Genomic DNA, 21530 nt, shown 5'->3' with positions numbered 1-21530 from the left:
AATTCCTCCGGTGGCCCCTTCAATAAATAACGAACAGTCTCTAGATTGCTGCTGGGCTATATGTCTTGGTTCATGTCTGTTAACAACTGGTCAAACGCGTAGCCTATCTCGCGGTTGCATCCATTACAAACAAACATGCAATGTGAACGTCTGAGATTGGGAAGAACACTATGCTCTACTGAATAAGCACGAAGTCAAACCTTTAAATGAAAAACACTCTTTAATAATCCAAAAAATAAACCGCTAATGAAGTAAACTTGTGACCATCAAAAATCGTTTATCGCCTGTAACTCCGTGATAACAGGACGTAACAGGAAGGCATTTGGCTGAGCAACGGAGGTTAATATGCTCTATATTTTGTTCAGATGTCTGCCTATCATCGTTGCACTCGAAGAAAACCAGAATGTTTAATTTGTCCTGCATTTCTTCTACGGCTGCAAACGGGATTCACTCGCAGTTAACCAAATATTTCTTTATTAGGGCAGGGCAGGCATATTTCTGGCTATTAAATTATTTCTAAACCAGTCTGCTAAAGTCTGTAGTGAAGTCTGTGTAGGGTTTTCAGGGCTCCATTTCTTTTTACGAGACACCCTGCTCACTTGAGCCATCTACCGGTTGTTTGGGTTGTTGCAGCCGCCTCACTGGGAAAATACCAATTAAAGTCGCTAGTGATACCACAGGATCCCCGCACGCGGACCGCGAGTGAAGCTGGCCAAGTCGAAGCACTGCCCACTGTATTCTAAGCTTCTACATGAAGATGGGTTACATGCTATAATTACCCTCTTCTCTGAAAACAACGTAACACCAAACTATTAATAATACATTCTCATTACACACAGTTTTTAGTCCATTGTTCCTCGGAGATGGCAGAGTGTAAATGCAAACGCAGATGTATTAACAAATGTTGGATGCTGCGCTTCAAGTGTGAGGTATGTTACGAATGTTGCAATTCACAAAAACAAAAGCCATTGTCTTAGTTCTGCACTCCATCTCATATGCTCTGAGAACATTGGTGGCTTGGCTGTTGGACGGAGTGGAGTCCACACCCAATCCCACTTCATCAATGAAAGAGCTGGTTTTGCTTCCAACCAGCATACTGTATCCTAATTTTCCTCCTTTCTCCAATCCTCTATGAGCATCAGTTCTGGCATCACTGGCATCACTGTCATGTTTCTATTTCCTTGTCATCTGTCCTGGCACTAGTATCTCCTTCCACAAGGGTTGCCATTTGCTTCATTCATCAACAGCAGAGGCATTTGTGATCCATTTCTCCCAGCCACTGAGTCTTCTTTGTCGGCCTCACTTGTGAAAAAACAGTTGAATGGCTCATTTCCTGGTGGTTTGGTGGTATGTCATGGACTGGGATCTCTGCAGTTTTCTGTCCATTCCCTGTTTGTTATTAGGCAGATGTTGCTGGGACAATGTCCCCCCTTCCTCACTGGATTCCTTGCCTGGAAGTCTACAATCAACAGGGGAACAGGAGCATACATGCCAGAAACACTATACCCACCACTGCCAGGATCATTTCTGTCCCCAGGCAGTATACTGTAGGTTGTTGACTCTTTTCCTGTAGGTCCTTCTGAAAGTCCTTTTCCTGCTTATAAATTGTTTTGTGAATTAATGACAATTATTCCATATAATTTCTAATTTGTCCTCGGAGCTGATCTAAAGGTGGGCCTCTGGTGGACCTCTCAGGTTTTATCTTTAATGCAAAAAGTGATTACTCTGGTTTTATTGTGACCTTATTTGCATCGAAGCAATGCGTAAGGCATTAAACCAGTTTAAATCTGTTGAGGCACATATTTTAGCAATTCTTCCTTTTAACATGTCATTTGCCCTTATTATCTGAAAAGCCCTACAAACCACTACCAAAGTTTCTTATTTTTATCATATCAATGTAATCAATAACTAAGTGTTTTATGATCCTTCTGGGACCTAATGGTTTAGACAACACTATCACTTTCCTGATATTATGACTATACACATGACATCTGTTAGACTATCATCAATAACTTCCTGTAACTATGAAAATCAAAAATCCTTCAATAAAAATATTCCTCTTTCCTACTCCCCCTTTGCATAGATCCCAAATATAAAGAAAGGAAAGCACCATATCAAGTACTGTATCTGTTGGGAAAGTATCTGGTTAGTATCATGTAAATGCCACTAACCATTAAAGTTACAGTTATGGTATTCAGCAGACTCTTTTTTTTTTCCAAAGGGACGTTCAACTAAAACATTAATCAAATAATGACAGTGAAAAATTATAAAAAATCTGTAACCCAAGGTAACAAATGTAACAAATCATACAATTTAACATTCTACCAGGGGTTCGCCCCCCTTTGTTACTGTGATTAACAGAATAGAGTTGGTGGACCTCCTTCCATGAAGACCAACATCTTTCCACCAGCTTTTCTATTTCTAACATTTTAATCTTCTGACAATGACTTATGATGATCCTAATTCCATCTATTCTCTATTTGCATAGAGATTAAACAAATTTCCCTATAAGCATTGTTATTTTACTTTGTTTGCTTTATTTTACAATTACTTTCTTATTGTCAATTTGGGATACTACTTTAAGACTGGTTATTATGTAAGCTATATTAATTAGATGTTCTAGGACATACAGTAATCTCATCATTCTTCAACATACCTTACTCCAATTTTCTGCATGTCATAGACTTTTATAATGTTTTATTCTTCAAAAACTAAGCTTACCTCTATTCCTAATTATTCTAACCCTATACTACTTTATCTAGGCTATCTAAACTATTAGTAAATCCTAGTTCTATTTTCTTATTCTATCAATTCTATTTCTCTGCTTTATTTTATCTATGGCTTTCTTTATCAAATGTTATAGTATAGTACGTAAGATCTTTTGGCTTCACATTAGTTACATGTAAAGCAGATATTACATCATTTCAATATTTCTACAAACTTTATTTTTCCCATTAAAGCTAAATAATTCTATTCCTTAGACTTGTTGAGTGTGAGTGACCACTAGGGAACTCCCATGATCTAGAGGTAATATTTTAATATGTAACAGTCCCTAGGACATAGTCAAGTTAGTCTTACCTACTTACACCACCACCTATCCTGAAAAATTAATGGAGTGTCATTTGACATTAGAAATAACAGTGTTATCACTTTGTCACTTAATTTGATTAAAACATTTACATTTACAATTAATTAAACAGTAGTCACTTCTATTCAAAATAACAATAAAAATATAATAAAGGTAAGAATAAGAGTAATCATACTTTAAATTTGCTTAACAAAGTATTTACCTACTTACCCTGAGATGTCTTAACTACCTTCTCTGTACCTAGTCAGGGCATCGCTGGGTATCAGGTGGGCTCACCCATAAGATAGTCCCTCAGCATGGTTTCCTCATCAATTCCCTTTGATAGTATTGGTATACACCTTCTCTTGTAGAATTCTTTAGGCCTCCTTAAAACTATGCTATTTCACAAGGGAAGAGGAAGGCATGCTCGTTGGGCTCATCCTTCAGTGCCTGGGTGTCTCCTCCCTCTCCCTGTCCTGTTTCTTTTGTCCACTTGTTTGACAGTCAAAACAAACTGATGATTGTCTTGCTTCAGATGTCCATTCTCACATGATGCCTCCTCTGTAATTTCCTCTCACTCTGCCTTAGTTATTATCATCTTGTCTGAGTCTCCACCCCCACTGACGTGGAGATTGTGGCTGCCATGGGCTTGACTGTGCCCACTATAATAGGTATCCATAGGCCAGTAGACTGACAGGTTTGGGAACACCTGTGATGGTTGCTCCTACTGCCATAGTGTTGAGGATGGTGCTGCTACTGGTTTCCCCAGACTTGAACCCTTAGGTCACCATAGGTGCCTGTATTGTCTTTTTGATGCTGCAAGTGCTTCCATTGCACTTCCAAGTTCCCTCTTTGCTCTCCAGCTTGCCACTGTTGCCTTAACAAAGGCCTCAGAGTCCTTATCTCTTTTCAGTTTGTTGCTTAGCACTGTTGTGCTGAACTTGCTCAGAACTCAGTCAGGACAGGGAGTATTTGGATTAACCCCTGCACATCAGCATGTCCTCACACGGCTGGTAATGAGCCTTTCCCCCCTTAGATATAAGAGGCAGCATTACATTTACTGTTTAGCTGGAGGGGATGAGGAAATCATGCTGGAGGCAGATTGTAGTATTTACTAGATTACTCTCGATCTATCATCTACTTTACCTTGCCCTTTTGTAATTTACCATTAACTGTACATTTTATCCCTAAATATCTTCCTATAACATCTGCATCTATTATTATTCCTACAGTTATGGTCACTCACTCCCAAGTCATCTCCTTACTTCTGCCTCTTATCTCCTATTGTATTAATCTATCAAGATGTCAAGATGTTTTTGAGCATTTTAAATACCTCTTTCTCCTACTATTTCCACTATGACTGACCTATTCTTCTTATAGCTCTACTATTGTGTCAATTTTCATGTAATCCCTGACCTTTGTAACGGTGCTAAATCCATTAATTCTTGTATAGGCCATAAATCTGTATATTTCCTCATTCTCTCAACCACTTTTCTGCAACACTTTTTCATTGTACTGTTTACCAACTGATCCCTTTTACTTTAGCCTGGGGTTTCTGTAACACTACTTATTACCTTATAGGTGACTATCAAATTTCCATACTTACTTGGTAGACCATGGCATTCCCTTTACCATTAGTCAGCTTACCCAGTTTCTCTAAACATTACTAGAGTAATTATCTTATATAATTCTATACTTTTGAGGCTCTTACTGTCCATATGCTGCATTCCACAGTGAATGGTCTAATATATTATGCCATTCCTCACTACCAAAACATACTTCCAGTTAATTTTATCACTTAAGCCATTGAAGTATAATTCCCCAGTTGTCTCCATGTATTTTTTATATCCTTTAGCACTGTAACTTTATCAAAAGTGTAATATTAAATTAAATGAATTTTATGAAATTAACTTTATCATACCTTATCATACCTCCTCTCAACATTCAACATTCATTCTTGAATTTCCCCTTTGGGATAAATAAAGCATCCATCTATCTATCCAACCTCTAGCTATAGGTAAATAAGTATCCTTAAACCTTTCCTTCATTAGAAATATACTATACTACATATACAGTCTCTAAGTATAAATCTAAGTATAAGTGTAGGCTAGATATACTTAAAACCCTTATGTATACCAAGTATAAATCAATTTACCATTTCTATGATTTTTACACAAAAAGTTTAAGCTATGCATATTCTTAGTTAGAAATAAATACTACTCAGTTCCCTCTGTACTGAGCCCCCATAAAACCCCAACAGCAAATTAACTAACACCCCATATAACCCTATAACCACTTAATTATAACAGTATTATCTAAATTATAATATAGCTATGCAAATAACAAATGATACTCTAGGGCCAAGCAGCTTAGCACCACTTTCCATCAAATAACCCCTCAGTGCTAACAACAATTGCTGCCTTATACCATATGATTCTTCAACCCATTTGACAAGTAGAAACTAAATATCCCCAGAGATCTTCTGAAACCATTAAAATCCCCATCATCTAGATTTAAGCAATATAGCACGAGTGAGAGTGGGGTTGGTCATGGATATTCCCACGGGTGTTGTTCGACCGTAGCCATGAGGCCGGAGGCCGAGTGGCGCAGGCAACAACAGCCGTGGGAATATCCATGACCAATCCCACGATCACGAGTGCTATATTGCTTTTATACAACAATTCTACCACAAACTAAATAATCTGAAAACACCCCATTATTGTTTAAAAATGTTAATTTCGACATTGTTCTTACGCATCAAAAAATAGTTCCCTTTTCAATAGACAGCGTCTTGGTTGCTAGGTAACCAACATTCCAGACCCCTCGTTACGGGTCTTTGTGGTTTACATGTCTTCTTGAAAGAAATGTGGAAATCACATTCATATCTAGGTTTGCTGCATGCATGTTACAAGGACACTGGGCCATGTCATGTAAGGGACATGGTACTGCAAAAAACGGAAACATAGTCTACATTGCAGAACCACTCAACTTTATTAATGTATAGTGAATAAATGTTACACTACTGTGCACAGCCTGACGGACGATGCTAGCACGCTAGCAGCGTTAGCTAATTATGCTAACGTTAGTTATCTACAAGTCTCCTCCAAGTGACAATCATATTATACACAATGCTGGCAATGCTGAGAACAATTAGCATCCTTGTTTATCTTACTTACATTGAGTTGACTGTGTGGCTTAATCCACAGATGTGGTGAAGCACTGTTTCGCTATGGTTTGCTAAGGAGTAACCCATTGCTTGGAAATAGTGGAGAGCTGGGTGTCAAATCTTCGTGATTGTGTCGCTGGAGTGATTTATTATTAGCTGTGCTGAGTCTGAGTTGAAATGTCCAGGATAATCCAACTCATGGAACGTCTCTCAGCCAATCAGAAACAAATAAATAGTTCCATAGAACCCAATTGTTGTATAATGTTAAATATAAAGTAGGAATCCAAAACATTTTAAGTCAGTCAGAGTCAGTCTTTTTCAGTGTCGCTGTTATTTCAAATATTAACCATTTTTTGATTATTATCATATGTCAGTTGATCTTGGCTTATGCAACCAGTGATGTGGACAATACAAAACCCCTTTTCCAACTCTTAACAAAAACAGGACTATGTGGGAAGCTATAGCCATAAACCTTTTCCACATAGCAGGACAGCTCTATAACCAATGACCTTGCCCAAACCACCTCTTCAGAGCTAAACAGTCACCTGTACCTTTAACTGTAAATGTACATGGAAACAATACCTGATCTTATTGTTTATTAACACCCATAACACCACAAGGTAAAATGTTACTCATAACACACATACTCATGACACACATACCACAATACACCAAACATATAACTGTAATATGAGTTATTGATAAACCTTATTGAGTTCCTGTATATGTCTAGAACATTATCCAAAGGAGTCTTAAATTCAGTTATGTTTCCCCAATAACACTGTGGTCCTCCATGAACTATAATCCATCACAAAATCTTTCTAAAGCATACCTAAGCTTCAACAATGTTACCATGAACCAAATTGACTTCAATACTGCTATCCAGTGTAGTAATGCCAGTTGCTGACCCAGCTTTAGCCTAATAATGCCAACAGTTATCTGAGCCTAATAATACTATGCAAACCTAGCATAGTCATGCTAATAGCTAAGCTATTTAATTTAGACCTATTATTAATACTACTATCATGATTATCATATCCTTAACAATGCTAATTTAACAGTTGAACCTACCACCTACTGATAAGCTAATATACTGTATATCATTAGTAGGCTACCACTAATATAACCTATCAATTGTCAACATACTACTACTACTAATACATACTATATCTTACTCAACACTGAACACAACAACACTTTTCCAACACCTGGAACCGCCATCAGCATTCACCCCAAATCCTGGATCTTAAAACTCTATATTTAACCATGATGGGCCTACTTATGCATCTGTCAGTTGGTCTACTCATCCACAGCATAGCACAGATGTGATTTTTCCCACTAACTCTCTCTAACTTGTAATAATACTCTTATTATAAACAAGGCTAACTTGAAATGACCTTTTAAGCATAACAGAAACCTAAAGAGACTAGCCTAACCAACCTATACACTATACATTATGGGACTACTACCATAGTGAATTATTTATACACGTAAGCTATATGACTAAAGTATGTAAACACTAATATCATTGCCTTTTATAGAGCATCATGAAAATCTTTTAACATGGAACTGTAGAGTCTTTTAAAGAAAATCAAAAACTAGCAGAACTGTATCTGCATCGCTCATTATTGCAAATTCAATTTTTAAAAGGTCAAAGTGACTATGACAGCCCCAGTGTCAAGCAATGAAACTATTCCTCTTTTGCCTTGACCATCTATTATGGCAATATTATATTCTCAGCATGCAGCACTCCACTTCTGCGGACAACTGCCCACTGTAATTCAGAACCATTCTGTTCTGGCGTTACCAACCTTTCAAAACCATTTTCCCACTACCACATTCTCATTATCAACCATTTCTAATATTTTGATCATGGAAGACCAAAACATTCAACCCAACACTTTGCAGTATTAAACATTCCCCAAAAATCTTTCAAAGTGAAATATTTTCCAATATTTCCCAGTTCAACATTCCTTAACCATCTCAGACCTACATCCTTTGTCCCCAGCATACCTTTGCTCTGTTTACACAAGCCCCCACCTTTTCCTATTTCAACCAGCAGCTCCTCTGCCTGGTATCACACACACACACACACACAGCCTCTTCTCCTTAATCACAAGTTATGCAAGTATATGACGTATAATTTTTATTTATAATGCTCTGCCATGGACTTCTAATTCTACCAGCAACATATACTAAAAATCAAGTATACTTCCATTCAACACTTCTTTGTATTCTCTTTTAGCTATACATCCACAACTTTCACACAACATTATTAAACATTATTCCAGGCACCAGGTGCCTTACTTGGCCATCCACTCGCTCTTGGAGTGTTTCAACTTCAACTTATTCAGACCTGATATCAGATATCAGCTGTACTCAACTTTTTAGTATATTATTTCCTCCACATGCAGGAAATGAGGTCTTCACATGCAGACCTTTCAGTTTTTCACATGCAAAACTGTTACTTTTAGCTCTCTCATTCCTTCTCATGCAGGAATTGAGTTAGTTCTCCTCATGCAGAACTTTTTCATATGGTTATAGCATTCCTTCACATGCAGGAATTTAGTAGTTCTCCACATGCAGAACTCTTGATTTTACACATGCAAAAACATTTCCATTAGTGTACACACAAATGCTTACCATACTGTGCAGTATTAATCCCTTGGTCTTTGTTTTAGCAAGATTCTTTGACTGGAGGACGTTTTAGACAAGTATTCATAACTCAGTGTACAGCTGAGTTGCTCACCTTAGTTTAAGTTGCGCATCAGCCTCTCCCCTGACCAAACCCAGACTCTGAGATGATGTCTAAATATTGTCCTTTCCAACTCCTGGCTGGCTCTCGCCAATTATGTGGTGTCAAATCCAAATTAAATAATACAACATCAAAAGAAGTCGGCACACTGTGGATGTATACTGCAGATGATGGCTTTAATGCACTCCGGAGCATTAATGAAGCAAGCAAGTAAGTGAAAGCAAAGTAAGATAACATGCTCTGGCCGTTGTCCAGCCTTTATACCCCTTCAAGTCATCCCAGACAAGAAACTCTATGTTTACAGATAACTGACCAAGTAACGTATGGTACTTCACCTTTGCCCTCTCATCCTGTTATTCATACATTCTTTAGGTTTTGCCATTCTTTAGGTTTTGCTTACATTTCCTGGCACCAAACCTTATCTATTCCATTTTCTGCCCAGCCTGCTCTTTCACTTAAACCAGTCTTCCTTTCCCACACTGAACATACTACAGACTTCAGTTTCACAAAACAATGATATTACACAGAATAAAGATACTACATAAAAGATATTTAAACTAAAGGATATATTTCAAAAAAGCCCATGACAGCTTAAAACCGTGAGAATCAAGCAAGCCTTATGGGCCGTCACGGCCTACAAATGACAGGCACTCAATTCGACTTGCACAGCACCAATACAGTGTAATGACATGAAAGAGAAGTCTGTATAGTTTATACAGTGCTGTGCAAAAGTTAAGACATCCATGCTGAAAATGACTAAAGGGAGGAATAAAAAACATCTGTTGCCTTTTGTCTTAATGCCTTAAGCTTAATAAAAAAAAATAGGAAAAATCAATCCTTTAAGGACATCATTTATTTTTTAATGTATCATGTATCGTAAATAAATAAACGTTATTATATAAATACATGTCTTAACTTATGCACAGCACTGTACATTCTAAATACTAATAGTTTGTACAGTGACCTGAGATTAAGCTTTATTTTTTGTAATTAATTGTAAATAATAATTTTCTGTTGTGTGTGTTGTGCCATTTCATTTTTGTTTCATTTCAATTTCTAATAATAATGTAAGTAATAATTACTAATAATGTAAATGAAAAAGGTGAAGGAAAAAACATCAATAATCCTGTTCAAGTAGGCCTACTGCAATAATCATGCTTTGTAAATGTCCATTTCTTTCGACAAAATCCACCAGAAGTCACCAGAAGGAGTATTTTTTTCAAATTTTTCTTTTTTTGGGGGGGGGGTTCCTACAATCAACAGCACCGCTGCTGGAAAAAAATCTAGGGGAAACACTGCATGTTTATTTAAGATGTGGGCTAGGCTATATGAAATGCCTGAATGTGGTTGATGTCTGTATAGAGGCACACATGCTCCCTGATCTTGGCTTCAAGCTGATCCTGCTTGTCGCGAGCATCTGAAAAAAAATCTCCTGTGCACGATCTGCCTGCGCGAGGCTAAAATTTCTCGTGCGACAGAGGAAATGACGCAATTTTGATGTCACATTGTCGCGCTACCGGTCGGGTGCGGCGAGTATGTTGGACGCTTTAAGCTGCCCAGAGAGAGGTTTCCATAACACATGAAATATGATGTTTCCAAGCGAGGTGAAAAGAGCTTGAACTAAAGATAAGACGGTGGGGGCCTGGCCTGAGATGTGTCTTCAGCCAGAGATGCAGTGGTGTGAAATCCATACTATCTGCGTCGTACTGAGTAAATCAACTGAAGGGAAGGGATGTATGTGTAACAATATCTTATCTGTCACTTAACGGTCAACTCCATGGATTTTTCTTTTCTGAAATTTGTGGTGTTGACCTCATTAGTACTACAACTGACTAGTTATATCACCTCACCCTCTGGATTATCAATTATTCCTTCCTTTTTTTTCTCACCCTCAGGTGCAAATGCAAGCTCTGAAATGTTTTTCAGTCCTGGCCTATGAGAACAATCAGGTCTCCTTAACCTTGGTTAATGGTGAGTCATTTAAAATTCTGTCTTTTCAATTCTCCTCAGAATGGTACTTAAAGAAATTGTAGGAGGCTATAAAAGCAAAGGGAAAACATCCAAAACATTACAGGACATTCCATATAAGGGGATGCTCATTTTTGCGTTGTCATAATTTAATTTTTTTTCACCATCATTTATTTTTATACTCTCACACTCTGTCCCCAAGTCTGAGCTGGACCCTAGCTCAATGGTAAGGCATTCGGATGCAATCTAGGAGACCTGGGGTCCCATTTATAATAATAATAATAATAATAATAATAATAATAATAATAATAAGCTTTATTTGTATAGCACCTTTCATACACAGAATGCAGCTCAAAGTGCTTTTATAAATGTGGCTACATGCAAAAAATCGCGTAAATGTTTTTTTTTAGGCATTTAAATTGTAAATCGGCGTCATCTAATGATGAGATCACAAAACAAAGCTCAGTCCCTAACAGAGTACATAAAAAATATCCCAACATTTCATTTTATAATGTTACTGCCTCTGTGATCGTTATCATTCATTCATATCGCATGCTATAATAATAATAATAATAATAATAATAACTAGAAAAGCATTTCCTGAAGGAAATACAGTGCATGAAAATGCAAAAAATATGATGTAAAATATTATACAGAGTAAAAATAAATAATGCAGATATAGTTACAATAGTGTTGCTAGGGTACATATGTTGGTTATTATGCTAAATTAAGTGGGGGCTATGCTGGTTGCTTGGGTAATCCTGTTGGTTGCTATGGTGGTTGCTAGGTTGACATTGTGGTGGTTGCTAGGCTGTTGCTAAGGTATTTGACATGGTTGCTAGGCTGTTGCTAGGGTACTTGAGGTGGTTGCTAGGCTGTTGCTAGGTTAGTTGTGGTGGTTGCTATGCTGGTTGCTAGGTTAAACTCATTGGTTGCTATGTTGGTTGCTAGGTTGTAACTGTGGAAGTGGTTGCTAGGCTGTTGCTAGGGTACTTGAGGTGGTTCCTAGGCTGATGCTAGGGTAGATATGGTGGTTGCTATGCTGTTGCTAGGGTACTTGAGGTGGTTGCTAGGCTGTTGCTAGGTTAGTTGTGGTGGTTGCTATGCTGGTTGCTAGGTTAAACTCATTAGTTTCTAAATTGGTTGCTAGGTTGTACCTGTGGAAGTGGTTGCTAGGGTATTTGACATGGTTGCTAGGCTGTTTCTATGTACTTGAGGTGGTTCCTAGGCTGATGCTAGGGTAGTTATGGTGGTTGCTAGGCTGTTGCTAGGGTACTTGAGGTGGTTGCTAGGCTGTTGCTAGGTCAGTTGTGGTGGTTGCTATGCTGGTTGCTAGGTGAAACTCATTGGTTGCTAGGTTGTAACTGTGGAAGTGGTTGCTAGGCTGTTGCTAGGGTATTTGATATGGTTGCTAGGCTGTTGCTAGGATACTTGAGGTGGTTGCTAGGCTGTTGCTAGGTTAGTTGTGGTGGTTGCTATGCTGGTTGCTAGGTTAAACTCATTGGTTGCTATATTGGTTGCTAGGTTGTAACTGTGGAAGTGGTTGCTAGGCTGTTGCTAGGGTATTTGACATGGTTTCTAGGCTGTTGCTAGGGTACTTGAGGTGGCTGCTATTTTGGTTGCTAGGTAGGTGGTGGTTTAATATAGTTGGAATGGCTAAACAGTTAAATAGGTGGATAATTTAACAGTGAATTATTGTGGTGAGGACTTTTATTTTGAAACAGTTGTTGACAGAGGAAGCAGTGGAACAGGATCTGTAGTCTTAAGACGATGAGATTGTATGCTTCTCTTTTCCACTGTGAATGGCCTCCTCAAGCCACCTGATAGTACCATCTATCAGAATGCATCTGTTAAACGCTGCTCAGCCTTCTTGAACTTTTTTCACACAAAAATTGAGGCAATCCATCAGCAATTGGAGTGTTCAATTACTAAGCTGAAACAACCATGCTCCTTGATGGAGTTGGTCACACCTACAATAAATGCACTCAGTGAATTCAGTCTCCCTGCTGAAAGTCACATCTCTGGTCTCATCACCAAGTGCAACTCCTCCACCTGTCAGTTGGACCCTGTTCCGACAAGCCTGGTCAAGATGTGCCTACTATCCATCATCTCAATGATAACATCAATAATTAACACCTCGCTCATCACTGGTCAAATCCCTCCTTCATTGAAGACTGCTATTGTCAAACCAACCCTGAAAAAACCTGGGCTGAACCATGATGACCTCAACAACTACCGACCCATCTCCAATTTACCATTCATTTCAAAAATTATGGAGAGGGTGGTGGCATCTCAACTCCAGGATCATTTGAAGGACAATGATCTGTTTGAGCCATTTCAGTCTGGATTTCGACCAAAGCACAGCACAGAGACTGCCTTGGTGAAGGTAACAAATGACTTAATCCTCCTTGACCTGAGTGCAGCTTTTGACACCATATCCCATCAGGTGCTTCTGGAGCGTCTTACCAACATTGGAGTGCTGGGCACCAATGGTTCACCTCCTGTCTCTCTGGCAGGACACAGCTTGTCCAGATTTTGGACCACAAGTCGGAGAGTGCTGCTGTCACAAAAGGAAGTGCCACAGGGGTCTGTTCTGGGGCCCCTGCTCTTAATCATCTACCTCCTCCCACTGGGAAATATCCTGAGGCAACATGGTGTTCAGTTTCACTGCTATGCTGATGACACCCAGCTTTATATGTCCACCAAACCGACTGCCTCCCTTCCTCCTGCTGCGATGACTGCCTGTCTGCATGATATAAATCTGTGGATGACTAACAACTACCTGAAACTGAACAGTAACAAGACTGAATTACTTGTTGTTGGCTCAAAAACAATGCTGGCAAAGATGGAAAACAGACTCTCCCTATCTGTAGATGGCTCCAACATTGCCTGCTCCACCAAGGTGAAGAGTCTTGGTGTTATACTAGACAGCACACTTTTATTCACTGCCCATATTAACAGTGTGTCTCGCAGCGCCTTTTTCCATCTGCGCAACATCGCAAGACTGCGCCCCTCCCTCAGTCAGCAGAGTGCAGAAGTACTTGTAAACGCCTATGTTACATCCCGCTTTGATTACTGCAATTCCATCTTCTCTGGCATTCCACAAAAATCACTCCACCGCCTCCAAATAATCCAGAACTCTGCAGCCAGGATAGTAACAGGCACAAAGTCCACAAGCCACATAACACCTGTACTGTTGCAGCTACACTGGTTACCAGTTACCCAGAGAGTCCAGTTTAAGATCTTACTGTTGACATATAAGGCCCTGCATAACCTTGTTCCCAATTATATCACCGACCTCTTAAAGAGCTACACCCCTTCCCGCTCGCTGCGATCCTCATCAGCTGGTCTGCTCAAGGTGCCCAAGATGAACCTCAGCACCATGGGAGAGAGAGCGTTCTCCCACACAGCCCCAAAGCTATGGAACTCACTTCCAAACAACATCAGGCAGTGTGAATCCACTGCCCAGTTTAAAAAGGAACTAAAAACCTATCTCTTTAGGCTAGCCTATGGACTGTGATATGGCGACCTTGGGGGTCCTGAAAGTCGTTTTTTCTTAAATCGTTTTCTTAGATCGTTTTTTTTTTTTTAAATAAAATGTATTATTATTATTATTATTATTATTATTATTATTAAAGCCTGAGAAACTGACAGTTGGTGCAGGTGGGCTGGCCACCTGGCCTAGGATTCTAATTGCTTAACAGCCCGATTGTGATGTCATCAGCCCAATGTTAAGTCTATGGGGAAATTTTGAGTAGTTTTTAATTAATAGTTTAAAAAGTATAAAAGTTACAAAGATGAAAAAAACAAAGCCCGGATGTCAAAAGTAAGACCTACGTAACAAAATTTGAATGAAGTTTCTATGTTAAGCGGTTGAAGCTGCATTAACTGCATTACAAGAAGAAGAATAAGAAGAAGCCTAGGAAGAATAGTACAGTGCATTTTCATGCACTGTAATAACAGATAATAAGAAGAACAGTAACATTTACATGCAATGCAATCAGTCATTCCTCTCCGTTGCTGTGACCGTTTATGATCCGATCAGCAACATATCAGAAATATAGAAAAGAACAAGTATCACAATATAAGGTAGGCTATGTAGGTAAGGCTATAGCTATTTATGTCTACACTAAACTGCATCCAATGTTTCACTAAATCACCTGTCTCTCAGTAAGATATTGATATTAATGTTATATGTTGTAATGCAATATATTAATGTTAATACAGGCTAAATCATGCTGATTGAGAAGCCTCTCTCCCGACAGTGCCACTTACTACGAGCATTTGTGCTGACTTTAAAAGTCATGTTGCCTTTGCTAATTTATGTTGACTTCTGCTGACACTGACACCCATGGATGTTTAAGAAGATATTGCTTTCGTGAACAGAATACAAAATGTAAGAGCCTATAGTAATGGTAGAGTACATAAAAATGTGATTCAGTTGAGTCTCCCTAATTGAACATTTAGTCTAGCCTATTAAGACGCATACGTGCATCGCTTTACACCTTATGTAATGTAAATGTAATGTAATAAAATGGGTAACGCTTTAGAATAACATGTGCTTATTAGGTACTAACAGTGCATAATAAGCCGTTAACAATTCATTACTAACAGTTAGTTAACTGTTGTTATCCTTTAATAACATTAACTAACAGTTAACATGCAGCTTGTAAGTGTTAATAAGCAGCATTCAAGCATATTTGTTAACAGATGTGCACCTCTAAAAAATGAGGCGACGCAGACCGCAAGGACTGTGATTGGTCAGCTCGTCCTGTGAGTTGATAGTCGGTGTTTCAACTTCAAGCAGCCTACTGAGGGAAGTTAGCAACATGCTAGTTCCCTGACATAAGCTTTGCAAATAAACTCAGACATATTTTGGTTACAATGACGGGGTTATCCGTCTGTAAAGTGTCTATATGTCAGTATCGTTTTGAAAATATAGCACTTCGCCAGCAAGCAGTACTTTGTGGGCAGTTGTGCTAAAGTTTGCTTGCTACCATAACTTAAACTGGCTGGCAGACACCTCGCAAATAACCTCAGACTTATTTGCTGGTTACAGTAACTAGGTCAATGGATTTTACTGTGTCTTTCTCGATACTTTGTACAAAATCTAAGCAAGAAAAAGCCAAACAAATAAGATTAATATTTTGGCACGATAGAATGGAAAACCCCATAGACTGAGTAGCAGAGCCTGTTTACATTCTCTGTGAGTAGGCTACCATTTCGGTCATAGGCTACAGTCTTGTTTTGGTGGTGGGCGACGCAAACACAGGCGACACCGAGCGTTAAGGCGGTGAAATGCACCGCGATCCAAAGCAGCCCGACGCAGAACCATAAAATGGTCACAACGCCGTAGGAGTGCCGGCGTAGCTACGCCATAGAGTTGACGCAGAAGCATGTTGAGCCCGTTAGAGTTAACAAGCAGCTTGTTAATGCTTGTTAATGGTGTATAAGACAAAGAGGTGGATAACTAATACGCTTATAAGACCTTTCTTACCTATTTGTAGTAAATTTTGCAGCCCCCCAATCTAAAGCAAGGACCATGTAGCCTAGAGTTCTACAAGCCCAACCTTCTATCTCTATATATCTACTGTACCTATCTATCTAGCTTGGTTAAGCTGTGAGATGCACCTTCAAAATTGCTGCAGCGAGCAGGACTTGAACCCCGGCCTCCTGCGTTAAAGAGTGAACTGCTATGTACTGAGCTAAGTTCCTGTGTGATATTGATGAATTTGTTCATATGATCCTATATTCTGTTAATGTTCTATATCATACCAGTTATGCCTTTTACAAATATGTTTCTGATGGAAATGTGGTGTTTAATTTCCATAATATTTGTTCAGTGAACGCATAAAACAATAGTTTGTCAGCAGTCTAAAGATATTATGCCAGCTTTGTATAAAAGATTCTAGAACAGAGCTTTGTATATAGTTTGGTTACCTAGCAACCGAGTGTTAAAGACGACAAGTGTGGGTGAGTTCAATGTCGCAAACATACAGTGGGCGAACATTCGCAATCGATTTTAAACATGTTTCAGTTTGCCTTTGAACAGAAGCGAACATTGGTGGTCTGTTGCTGCATCAGTGTCAATGGGAGACTTGTGCAATTTTACAAATAAATTGTCCATTATGTCTCTTTGGATTTGTTGAGGGTTTTTGGGGAAATTTTTTTCATAATCTGTAAGTGTTTGCGATTTTCAAGCCTAATAGTGTAATTTTTTAGAGTTCAGATTTGTAAACAAAATAACTTAATATCAGATGCTCAATGCGGCTGTCAGTTACTGTCCGGTTGCTAGTGAGTTAGCTAGCAGCCTAGCTAAGGTAACATTTTAAACGGAGAAGTGTAATTTCTATGAAATGACAAATAGCTGAATAACATTACTGACATTAGTTAAAGTGGATAGTTTATACTAAAGTGAACTTGCAACAGTGTATTAAGTTTAAGCAAAGCTCCTCAACTGCTATTCACTTGTTGGCGCATAGCTGTGAACAACATGAACAATTTCATCGATACTCAATCAGGAATGTAGTTTAGCTCAGTAAGTAGCAAGTCACTCTTTGACTCAGGGGACCGGGGTTCCATTCCTGCTCGTTGCAGCAATTTTGAAGGTGCATTTCTCAGAGCTAAACCAAGCTAGATAGATAGATGCAGTAGATATATAGAGATAGAAGGTTGGGCTTGGAACTATAGGCTACATGGTCCACTCTTTAGATTCGGGGGCTGCAAAATTTACTACAAATAGGTAAGAAAGCGTATTAGTTATCCACCTCTTTGTCTTATACACCATTAACAAGCTGCTTGTTAACACTTACAAGCTGCATGTTAACTGTTAACAAATATGCTTTTAAGTAACTTAAAAGGCTGCTTATTAACACTTACAAGTGGCATGTTAACCGTTAGTTAATGTTATTAAAGGATAACAACAGTTAAAGGAACTGTATGTAAGACATGTATTTCAATTAATCATAAAATGGCCCTGATATGTCACTAGACATTAAGAAATCATGTTCATTTCAAATATTTATATCACTGACAACAGCAGTCCGGCCAGGATATTGTCATTTAAAAAGCGAAGTTGCAGCCCTCAACTGATGTTGATGTTGTGTTTTGTCATGTCATGTTGTGTTTTGGCCTGATGGCCATCCGGATTGGCAACCTCGAGTCGGGGGGTAGGGGGAGGGGATACACCGCTCTACAGTAATTTGAAAGTGATTGCAGTACCATTTTTGGCCACAATCTTACATATGGTTCCTTTAACTAACTGTTAGTAATGAATTGTTAACTGCTTATTATGCACTGTTAATACCTGTTAAAGCGATGGTTTGGAGTAATTTCCAGGTTCTGGGAGGGTGTTTGGCTCGGGTCATGGTGCAAAGGACCCTAGGGTGAAATTACTCCGAACCATCGCTTTAAGCACATGTTATTCTAAAGCGGTACCATATAATGTACTGTAAATGTTATGACATTTACGTAAAAAAGGTGGATAACTTGGAAACTTTGGATATATTTAAGATTGCTAATTGAATTGAATTGATTGCTGGAATTCACTTTTTGTTCCCTGGGTGTCTTTCTCAGTGCTTGTGAATGGAGAGCTGCTCTCTAAGGTGTTTGTCAGAATGATGCAGCGGGACAAACCAATAGAAATGCAGCTGACAGCTGCTAAGTGGTAAGTTTTGTAGTTTTGTTTCATATCTTGTGTCTGTATGGGATTGAGTCCAATTAAATGGGTCACCTCTCATTAATATTATTCTCACATTTTGGCTCTCAGCTTAACATACATGTGCAGAGCTGGTGCCATCAGGACAGATGACTGTTGTATTGTTCTCAAGGTTAGTGTACAGAATAAAACCAACAGTCACCACTTCATTCTGTCATATAAAACTGTTGTTTATCTATTGAATGTGTACCCATAAGGGCTGAACGATTTTGGGAAGAATATGTAATTGAGATTTTTTTTTCTGACCAATATTATGATGGCAATTTGATTTGTGATTTATTTTAAAGGCAACCTTAGTTCAGTATTCAGTGTATGATAGATTTAAAACATGTGAAAGCGCATAAGCACATGGGAAACCATGGGTTATTTATTCTAGTGCAAGGATAAAAACAGATCTATTTATTTATATATTTAATTTATATATTTAACAATCATTGGTAATTATGGACCATGGGCCTCATAGAGTTATGAATTCTCTTTTCAGGGGGGGCGGCTGTCATGCTAAATGATAAATTCCACTTGTTCATAAAACATATTGTTCGTTTTAGCATAAGTAATGCCCCCTATAGAGATTTAGCGGTTGACATCATAAACCAGTTCTGGCAGGTTCAAAGTGGTGCCAGGCTGTCAACTGGAGTTTAAACAGCAAACTGGTAGGAAAAAGAGAAAGGAAAACAGTCAAGACAATCTTAGGCAATACGAAAATAAACTTCAGAAAGACAAAGGTTTGTTGCACCGTTGTCATAGACTCTATGACAATGGTGCAACAAACCTTTGTCTTTCTGAAGTTAGAGAGTCTGACTGAATCAGTGGATTTCATTATCATCATCATCATCATCATCATCATTATCAACAGCTTTTTATTCAGGGAGAAATTGACTGAGCGGCAAGCTCTTTTACAGCAATGGCCTGAATTTACAAAACATACAACAGTAATCAAAATAACAAAACAGGAGCAATAGAGAATATGATAAATAGTGAGAAAATAAGAGGGAGATATATATATATATATATATATATATATATATATATATATATATATATATATATATATATATATATATATTCCAAAGGCCAAGGGAACTTTATCAGGATGCATGGGAACTAGGGAACTAGTATCCTGGGAACTAGTATCTTGTATCCTGGATCCATGAAATAACTGGCCTTTAATACTGCCCTTTGACCAAAACCTCTTGGCTATCCCCCGCTCCAGACTCTCCACCCTGGGTGGCAGGTCCTTCAGTGCCTTGACACTACTGACCTCCTTTCTTCAAAGCACATCTCAAGACCTTTCTGTTTAATGATCACTTCTCCTCCACACCCAACACATAGTTCCTACAGATAACTTGTCGTTGTTGTATTGTTTTGTTTGTTTGTTATTGTATTTCCTTGCCTTTGTCTCTGTTGTATTGTTTGTTTGTTTGTTATTGTGTTTCCCTGCCTTCCTACTATGTAAAGCGACCTTGGGTTTGCGCTATATAAAATAAACTTATTATTATTATTATTATTATTATTATTATTATTATTATTAAAAATAAAAATCTGCCTGCCTCTATGGGAATTTAACATGGGGGTGTGAAAACATATGCCCCCTCTATTTTAAGGAAGAATATTTATTTATTTATGATCAGGCATGCAAACTCCTCACCTTTTGGCAAAATTCGCTATTTTCAATCCAAAATGAGTGACTTGAATCAAAATATATGATGACAAAATATGAGTGACTTGAATCAAAATATATGATGACAAAATATTTTTTTTTGGGGGGTCAACGTGGGCTGAGTTTACTGTTGTACAAATTATGCGCAGACGCAAACACATCTTGGTGTTGTCAGAGTGCCATTAAAAACTTCAGCAACAAATGTGTGAATGTTATGTAGCCCCTATGCGTTTACTAAACAACAGTGGAAGCTCATTGTTGCTGCAGAGGCAAGGTGAACAGAACGCTCGCGCCCGGTATAGCCTCCTTTTGTGAGCGCAGATAGAGGGGTCTCAAATGTCAGCTGGATTAGTGATGTGAGCCCGGGCGAGGAGAGATGCCAGTTGAAACTTTTAACTTCTGTTAGCAAAAGACGTTGAGATTAGTGTAGCAACGTAGCATTGGCGGTTTGTTTTAATGTTGTTAAAGTTAGCGATATTAGACAAGAGTTAATTTGATGAATAGGCTACGTGCTGTACTTGGTCTAGATCGGCAAAAGGTGAAGCAAATACACAGACCTTATCAGTATAGCAAAGGCTAAGGTGAATAACTAAAGAGTTAAATGTCTCCTAAACTGGGCTGTGCGTTTTGTCGTGCTCAGAGACAAGATCAGTGTTGATTGACATTCTTTAAGAAACATTCAGTGACCTGATCTAAAGTAGTCTGTGCCTATAGGGTAGGCTACAGTTTAACATGTAGTGTGAACATTATTCACACAACACAACTTTATTGGTTGATTTAACCAAATTAACTAGCACAATGCCACAATCTATAAGTAACCTAGGCTGCAGGTTAACACAGTACGTGTGCCCTCCATGACACACCTACCCCCCTCTCCCACTTTCCCCAACATTATTCAATTGTGTGCACCATATCCAATTGTGTGCACCATATGTGCAATCGGTATAGTGCTTTCAGATTAATCTTACTATGTCTCAATGAAATTGTATCAAAGATGCCCTCCTCCCCCTCCGCCTTAGGTGCTTCCCTACCTTCTAGCTGCAGCTCCTTAGATAAGATAGATGCAGCAAATTGGGTATTGAAATATTCACAGGAATCCATTTTTTTTTATTGTTTAATCCAATATTAGTTGTGCAGATGTATAGTCCATCTTATAGACACCCATTGAACCAACAAAGAAAATGCAAAAATAGAGAC

At 38.5% G+C, this 21530-nt stretch overlaps 1 protein-coding gene across 3 annotated transcripts in view; it reads left to right on the top strand.

Moving 5' to 3' along the window:
- armc8 (armadillo repeat containing 8) overlaps nt 1–21530 on the top strand; it is a 272052-nt gene that overhangs the window by 95881 nt on the left and 154641 nt on the right. For all 3 annotated transcript variants that reach the window (XR_007193229.1, XM_048239967.1, XM_048239966.1), the window contains exons 8-10: nt 10884–10959; nt 18532–18622; nt 18725–18785. Coding sequence is in view for 2 of the 3 variants with exons in the window: in XM_048239967.1 (XP_048095924.1) it covers nt 10884–10959; nt 18532–18622; nt 18725–18785 (228 nt within the window). In the remaining variant the exon portion in view is untranslated. The remainder of the gene's footprint in view (nt 1–10883; nt 10960–18531; nt 18623–18724; nt 18786–21530) is intronic.

Source organism: Alosa alosa, chromosome 3, assembly GCF_017589495.1.
Source record: "Alosa alosa isolate M-15738 ecotype Scorff River chromosome 3, AALO_Geno_1.1, whole genome shotgun sequence".
Classification (NCBI taxonomy): Eukaryota; Metazoa; Chordata; class Actinopteri; order Clupeiformes; family Clupeidae; genus Alosa; species Alosa alosa.
The sequence above is the reverse complement of the archived record's forward strand: the minus strand, read 5'-3'. Positions and strand labels throughout refer to the sequence as shown.